At 51.4% G+C, this 8,730-nt stretch overlaps 1 protein-coding gene across 1 annotated transcript in view; it reads right to left on the reverse strand.

Moving 5' to 3' along the window:
- Window positions 1-7,393, reverse strand: part of CLMP (CXADR like cell adhesion molecule) — a 156,904-nt gene extending 149,511 nt beyond the window's left edge. The window contains exon 1 of the mRNA XM_088457149.1: window positions 7,013-7,393. Within this exon, the coding sequence (XP_088313275.1) occupies window positions 7,013-7,040 (28 nt within the window). The 5' untranslated portion in view covers window positions 7,041-7,393. The remainder of the gene's footprint in view (window positions 1-7,012) is intronic.
- Window positions 7,394-8,730: the final 1,337 nt, after the last annotated feature.

The following is an 8,730-nucleotide window of genomic DNA, read 5'->3' on the forward strand; positions in this document are numbered from 1 at the left end:
CATTGGTGTCGATCTGCTGAATGTTGACAAAACATAGAGCACCCATATCATCTGCTTGTGGTACGTCCCCCTGACAGAACGATGAGCCCAGAACAGGGATAATTTTTTCGGTAGGGACGTGTTACCTGGGGACTGGCCTGGACTCGTCGTGGAATTAGGCACTATGGTCCTCATTCAGAGCCACTCGTAAGCGGCAGCTCGTTCGCTCCGAGTGATGTTTGCCATACTGCGCATGCGTACGATCGTTATACGCATGCGCGAACCAGTCAGTGCGGCCAAAATTCATGTGCTCGCAAAATAGCGAATGCCTGCTAATTTGAGTGACAGGATTAGGCGTATGTGGGTGGTAACAGGGGAAGGTGCTTGAAAACGGGGAGTGGAAATCAGAACGCAGGCGTGCTTAAAGGTCAAAACGGGCGTTTTATGGGTGTGCATAATTAATACAGCAGCGTCATTGACCACGTCACTGGGTTTTTTTTTAGCCAGAACTGCTCGCAAAATTGTGGTAGCAAAAACCAACCACAAGAATAGCGAGCAGTTCATACGCTTATCGATGTACTCGATTAATCTAATAAATAGCGGACATGACGTCGGATGCGAGCGGCCAGGGGGCGTAGTTTCCCAAAAAACGACCGCAAGTTTTGTTCGCTCGTTCAGACCTAGAGGCGTGAACAGACCGCAAACAGCGAACGGTTCATTTGAATAGCCACCCCTATTTTGTGGACGAGCGAGCGCAAATAGCGACCGGCTCTGAATCAGGGCCAATGTCATCTGACAGAAAGTTCAGAATAATATTATGTTTTGCTGAGGGATAATAATCTTGTTATATGTAAGATACGAGCACAGTAAGTGACTTTATATGAAGTTAGTGTTCCATAGTAAGTACCCTATCTCCCCTGTATGACAAGCGTTACCACAGTCCTGCCGCCTGTAATGCTCAGTGTACATCGCTGTCAGTAATCATATAAACCATACACACATATAAAACATGTATGGTTACACTGTATACCGATGCTTTCCTTACAGCCGAGACAAATGCCCTGGTAGACACGATACACACTGCTGATAGCAGAGCATAGATAGCACAGAGTGACTTCCACCCGGAGCCCAATGCTCTAACGCTCTGTGATAGGGGAGCTATCATCACTCACTGACTACATCACTGCTCACTGCTGGATCCTCTCCACTGCTCATCCCTGTAACGCCTGCAAACTTCTCTGTCCTTCCAAATACCCTCATCTACCCGAATCCTCTCCATTGCTCATCCCTGTAACGCCTGCAGACTTCTCTCCCCTTCCAAATACCCGCAGCAGCCTCCTCTACCCGAATCCTCTCCATTGCTCATCCCTGTAACGCCTGCAAACTTCCCTCCCCTTCCAAATACCCGCAGCAGCCTCGTCTACCCGAATCCTCTCCATTGCTCATCCCTGTAACGCCTGCAAACTTCTCTCCCCTTCCAAATACCCGCAGCAGCCTCCTCTACCCGAATCCTCTCCATTGCTCATCCCTGTAACGCCTGCAAACTTCTCTCCCCTTCCAAATACCCGCAGCAGCCTCCTCTACCCGAATCCTCTCCATTGCTCATCCCTGTAACGCCTGCAAACTTCTCTCCCCTTCCAAATACCCGCAGCAGCCTCGTCTACCCGAATCCTCTCCATTGCTCATCCCTGTAACGCCTGCAAACTTCTCTGCCCTTCCAAATACCCGCAGCAGCCTCATCTACCCGAATCCTTTCCATTGCTCATCCCTGTAACGCCTGCAAACTTCTCTGCCCTTCCAAATACCCTCAGCAGCCTCATCTACCCGAATCCTTTCCATTGCTCATCCCGGTAATGCCTGCAAACTTCTCTCCCCTTCCAAAAGCCCGCAGCAGCCTCATCTACCCGAATCCTCTCCATTGCTCATCCCTGTAACGCCTGCAAACTTCTCGGCCCTTCCAAATACCCGCAGCAGCCTCATCTACCCGAATCCTTTCCATTGCTCATCCCTGTAACGCCTGCAAACTTCTCTGCCCTTCCAAATACCCGCAGCAGCCTCATCTACCCGAATCCTTTCCATTGCTCATCCCTGTAATGCCTGCAAACTTCTCTCCCCTTCCAAATGCCCGCAGCAGCCTCATCTACCCGAATTCTCTCCATTGCTCATCCCTGTAACGCCTGCAAACTTCTCTCCCCTTCCAAATACCCTCAGCAGCCTGATCTACCCGAATCCTCTCCATTGCTCATCCCTGTAACGCCTGCAAACTTCTCTCCCCTTCCAAATACCCGCAGCAGCCTCCTCTACCCGAATCCTCTCCATTGCTCATCCCTGTAACGCCTGCAAACTTCTCTCCCCTTCCAAATACCCGCAGCAGCCTCCTCTACCCGAATCCTCTCCATTGCTGATCCCTGTAACGCCTGCAAACTTCTCTCCCCTTCCAAATACCCGCAGCAGCCTCCTCTACCCGAATTCTCTCCATTGCTCATCCCTGTAACGCCTGCAAACTTCTCTCCCCTTCCAAATACCCGCAGCAGCCTCCTCTACCCGAATCCTCTCCATTGCTCATCCCTGTAACGCCTGCAAACTTCTCTCCCCTTCCAAATACCCGCAGCAGCCTCCTCTACCCGAATCCTCTCCATTGCTCATCCCTGTAACGCCTGCAAACTTCTCTCCCCTTCCAAATACCCGCAGCAGCCTCCTCTACCCGAATTCTCTCCATTGCTCATCCCTGTAACGCCTGCAAACTTCTCTCCCCTTCCAAATACCCGCAGCAGCCCCGTCTACCCGAATTCTCTCCATTGCTCATCCCTGTAACGCCTGCAAACTTCTCTCCCCTTCCAAATACGCTCAGCAGCCTCCTCTACCCGAAATCTCTCCATTGCTCATCCCTGTAACGCCTGCAAACTTCTCTCCCCTTCCAAATCCCCGCAGCAGCTTCATCTACCCGAATTATCTCCATTGCTCATCCCTGTAACGCCTGCAAACTTCTCTGCCCTTCCAAATACCCGCAGCAGCCTCATCTACCCGAATCCTTTCCATTGCTCATCCCTGTAACGCCTGCAAACTACTCTGCCCTTCCAAATACCCGCAGCAGCCTCATCTACCCGAATCCTTTCCATTGCTCATCCCTGTAATGCCTGCAAACTTCTCTCCCCTTCCAAATGCCCGCAGCAGCCTCATCTACCCGAATCCTCTCCATTGCTCATCCCTGTAACGCCTGCAAACTTCTCTCCCCTTCCAAATACCCGCAGCAGCCTCCTCTACCCGAATTCTCTCCATTGCTCATCCCTGTAACGCCTGCAAACTTCTCTCCCCTTCCAAATACCCGCAGCAGCCCCGTCTACCCGAATTCTCTCCATTGCTCATACCTGTAATGCCTGAAAACTTCTCTCCCCTTCCAAATACCCTCAGCAGCCTCCTCTACCCAAATCCTCTCCATTGATCATCCCTGTAACGCCTGCAAACTTCTCTCCCCTTCCAAATACCCTCAGCAGCCTCATCTACCCGAATCCTCTCCATTGCTCATCCCTGTAACGCCTGCAAACTTCTCTCCCCTTCCAAATACCCGCAGCAGCCTCCTCTACCCAAATCCTCTGCATTGCTCATCCCAGTAACGCCTGCAAACTTCTCTCCCCTTCCAAATACCCGCAGCAGCCTCCTCTACCCGAATCCTCTCCATTGCTCATCCCTGTAACGCCTGCAAACTTCTCTCCCCTTCCAAATACCCGCAGCAGCCTCATCTACCCGAATCCTCTCCATTGCTCATCCCTGTAACGCCTGCAAACTTCTCTCCCCTTCCAAATACCCTCAGCAGCCTCATCTACCCGAATCCTCTCCACTGCCCATCCCTGTAACGCCTGCAAACTTTTCTCCCCTTCCAAATACCCGCAGCAGCCTCGTCTACCCGAATTCTCTCCATTGCTCATCCCTGTAACACCTGCAAACTTCTCTCCCCTTCCAAATACCCTCAGCAGACTCATCTACCCGAATCCTCTCCATTGCTCATTCCTGCAACGCCTGCAAACTTCTCTCCCCTTCCAAATACCCGCAGCAGCCTCCTCTACCCGAATCCTCTCCACTGCTAATCCCTGTAACGCCTGCAAACTTCTCTCCCCTTCCAAATACCCTCAGCAGCCTCATCTACCCGAATCCTCTCCATTGCTCATCCCTGTAACGCCTGCAAACTTCTCTCCCCTTCCAAATACCCGCAGCAGCCTCGTCTACCCGAATCCTCTCCATTACTAATCCCTGTAACGCCTGCAAACTTCTCTCCCCTTCCAAATATCCGTAGCAGCCTCCTCTACCCGAATCCTCTCCATTGCTCATCCCTGTAACACCTGCAAACTTCTCTCCCCTTCCAAATACCCGCAGCAGCCTCATCTACCCGAATCCTCTCCATTGCTCATCCCTGTAACGCCTGCAAACTTCTCTGCCCTTCCAAATACCCTCAGCAGCCTCATCTACCCGAATCCTCTCCATTGCTCATCCCTGTAACGCCTGCAAACTTCTCTGCCCTTCCAAATACCCTCAGCAGCCTCATCTACCCGAATCCTCTCCATTGCTCATCCCTGTAACGCCTGCAAACTTCTCTCCCCTTCCAAATACCCTCAGCATCCTCATCTACCCGAATCCTCTCCATTACTCATCCCTGTAATGCCTGCAAACTTCTCTGCCCTTCCAAATACCCTCAGCAGCCTCGTCTACCCGAATCCTCTCCATTACTCATCCCTGTAATGCCTGCAAACTTCTCTGCCCTTCCAAATACCCGCAGCAGCCTCCTCTACCCGAATTCTCTCCATTGCTCATCCCAGTAACGCCTGCAAACTTCTCTCCCCTTCCAAATACCCGCAGCAGCCTCATCTACCCGAATCCTCTCCATTGCTCATCCCTGTAACGCCTGCAAACTTCTCTGCCCTTCCAAATACCCGCAGCAGCCTCCTCTACCCGAATTCTCTCCATTGCTCATCCCAGTAACGCCTGCAAACTTCTCTCCCCTTCCAAATACCCTCAGCATCCTCCTCTACCCGAATCCTCTCCATTGCTCATCCCTGTAATGCCTGCAAAGTTCTCTCCCCTTCCAAATACCCGCAGCAGCCTCGTCTACCCGAATCCTCTCCATTGCCCATCCCTGTAATGCCTGCAAACTTCTCTCCCCTTCCAAATACCCGCAGCAGCCTCCTCTACCCAAATCCTCTCCATTGCTCATCCCTGTAATGCCTGCAAACTTCTCTGCCTTTCCAAATACCCTCAGCAGCCTCGTCTACCCGAATCCTCTCCATTACTCATCCCTGTAACGCCTGCAAACTTCTCTGCCCTTCCAAATACCCGCAGCAGCCTCCTCTACCCGAATTCTCTCGATTGCTCATCCCAGTAACGCCTGCAAACTTCTCTCCCCTTCCAAATACCCTCAGCAGCCTCATCTACCCGAATCCTCTCCATTGCTCATCCCTGTAACGCCTGCAAACTTCTCTGCCCATCCAAATACCCTCAGCATCCTCCTCTACCCGAATCCTCTCCATTGCTCATCCCAGTAACGCCTGCAAACTTCTCTCCCCTTCCAAATACCCTCAGCATCCTCCTCTACCCGAATCCTCTCCATTGCTCATCCCTGTAATGCCTGCAAAGTTCTCTCCCCTTCCAAATACCCGCAGCAGCCTCCTCTACCCAAATCCTCTCCATTGCTCATCCCTGTAATGCCTGCAAACTTCTCTCCCCTTCCAAATACCCGCAGCAGCCTCCTCTACCCAAATCCTCTCCATTACTCATCCCTGTAACGCCTGCAAACTTCTCTCCCCTTCCAAATACCCTCAGCATCCTCCTCTACCCAAATCCTCTCCATTACTCATCCCTGTAACGCCTGCAAACTTCTCTCCCCTTCCAAATAACCGCAGCAGCCTCCTCTACCCGAATCCTCTCCATTGCTCATCCCTGTAATTCCTGCAAACTTCTCTCCCCTTCCAAATACCTCATCTACCCGAATCCTCTCCATTGCTCATCCCTGTAACGCCTGCAAACTTCTCTCCCCTTCCAAATACCCTCAGCAGCCTCATCTACCCAAATCCTCTCCATTGCTCATCCCTGTAACGCCTGCAAACTTCTCTCCCCTTCCAAATACCCGCAGCAGCCTCCTCTACCCGAATCCTCCATTATACTGAGCTTAGCTTATTCCCGAGCCCATCTGATAAATACTGTGACTGGTGCCTGAACCATCCCCCTCCTGGCACATGCGGAGAGATGTGGGCACACAAAGAATCATATGTACACCGGAGGCTACGTGATGTGGGCATGCCAAGGGAACCCTGTAACATTGGAAATATCTGAGTCTATGGCTAAAGTATTGGAGTGAATGACACATCGCTGTTATATGTGGATTAGTGACATTCCCCTGTGCAACGTGTGACAGACCTTCAGTGACAACAAGTCTTTGTCCCAATACGACCCCCAGAGCCACTGTCCGGGGGCTTGCTCCTGATCGGACGGCGTAGTCCATGTCATTGGGCAGCAGTCAGCCAGTGACCCTATGGACTGAATAGACAAAACCTCCGAACCCCCTCAGTGGAAACATAAGTGACGGTGTAAGGACAGCGTTGTGTATGTGAGAATAGGAGACAGGGTTAATCCTTCTCTCCTCATGGCTTCTTCCCTTTCCCAGCTCACTTTCATTGTCCTCCTTTCTGCACACTTTTCTCTCTGCATTCCTCCCCCCTTCTCCTGCCTCCCCTCCAGCACATCTGTTTCCAATATGCGTCTGTTGCAGGCAAACAATAGCCCTTTCTGCTAACCTGAGGAATACTTGTGCTGGAACCCCGGCTCGCCAGCCTCGGTCCTTCCTCTGAGACGCTGCACACATAAACACCATTTCTCTTACCTACAGTATGTAACCGGACTAACATCTACTCCCAGTGCGTCCCCCAGTACAACCATACAGCAAACAAGACAGCACAGCTGGAAATCACTGACTCCTAGCACAGACCAGGCATTGCCACACCTAGAACACGGATCACCAGCGGAATGAAGGGGAAAAGTAACTCACCCAGGAAGGAGCGCAGAAGTGTTTGCATCTTTGTTCATAAGTCCAGAGGAATGTGTGGGCTGGCGAGCTGGGGCAGGCTTGGAGGCACAGTGCTGTGCACTGGCTCCTTACAGGAATGGCAGCAGCCTTGCACAGAGGGGAGCATCACACAGTGTGAAATGCAAGCAGCATAATGACTTCCATGTGTCAGCTCAGGACCAAGTTCTCCCTGCCTCCTGTGCCAGTACTTGTCGTCACTTTGCTGGTCCCTGTCTGAGGATAATGGCAGCGCAGCGATGCCGCTATACCGGTCCCTGTAGGAAGAGAAAGTCCTGAATTGGAGGACGGAGCATGGATGTAATGACAGCCACTTATCCGTGTGCAGAAAGAAGGGTGTACAGAGCGTTCAGCACATGGCTGTGTCCCAGACCCTGCTCCTCCCTGCTGCTATCTGTGGGGATCAGCCACTGGCTAGGCTGAACTAGAGTAGGAGGGATGGAGGGTGCACTCTATGCCCAGACCTCTCAAACTGGGCAAACCAATTCCCTGAGAGGACGCCAAGCTGCAGCTATCGCTCATGGCTGTGGGGGGCTTACACCCATCTCCTGGGACCCCAGTTGGAGCAGAGGAGCTCATTCAGACCCTCTCGCTAGGATGCGTTTGCTCGTAGCTGCCGATGGTTCGCATTGTGCGCAGTGCGCCTGCGAGAGATCGGGAACTGTACGCTCGCTGCGTATAGACTGCACTGTAAAATGATGGACAGGAGAAGCCGTTTATGGGTGGTGAAAGTGACTGGCCACTAGAAACGGGGGAGTGTCGGTGCGAACGCAGGCGTGCCTGAGTGTCCTAACGCCGTTTCAGAGGCGTGCATAATTATCAGGCAGCGCCAGAGTACACGTCACCTGGCTGGATTTTACACTGAAGTGATCGCAGTGCTTGCGGAAGGGTATAGTCGACCACAAGCGCTGCGTTCGCTTACGATGGTACCCGATGTACCGATGGTTGCATACACTTCCTGGAGATGGCGTGCGCAAGTGGGTGTCTTAAGAATGGCTGGTGGGCGTCTGCATACACATAGTGATCGCACGCAATGACTTAGTGGGCGTGCTGATGCCTTGCCGTGCGCTCGCCTGCCTCACTTACCCGAATTTGCATAAGCATCGAGCGAGCGTACACATCTAGTGAGAGGGTCTGACTGAGCTCCAGAATCCATTTGCACTTTAATGCACCTTGGTAAGGGACATGGGGGGTAGTCGCTCCTAATGCCTCTCCGTGAGGATTAGTGGGGTTATTGCGATTCGTGCAAAGTCACCAAATGATGAGCTCTCCCTATATAATTATTATCTATAAATAAAATCTGCTCATTCACAAAAGTTACCTTCTCGTCAGCTGTACAATAAATACAATGATACTGTATGGCCATGAATGACACTAAAGCACTATAACAAGGACCTAATTAACTGTGGAAGATTAGGAATTGACAATACATTATGTAGCAGAACCTTAATTATCCATGCTAATGGCTGGGAGCATTCAGCGAGATCATCTACTGTAACAGCACAGATACATATCACAAGTATGGACAGCTATGAGGCTGCACTAATCACTTCAGTAAACATGGGCAGACTCATGAAATAATTCTATTTTGTTCGGTTATAACGCCCGTTTTAATACACCCCACTGCATGAAAACATTTGCTAGAACATTGCAAATAAAAAATAAAATAAATCCTTAACAAC

Source organism: Taudactylus pleione, unplaced genomic scaffold (genome assembly GCF_031769625.1).
Source record: "Taudactylus pleione unplaced genomic scaffold, aTauple2 ptg000740l, whole genome shotgun sequence".
In the NCBI taxonomy this organism is placed as follows: domain Eukaryota; kingdom Metazoa; phylum Chordata; class Amphibia; order Anura; family Myobatrachidae; genus Taudactylus; species Taudactylus pleione.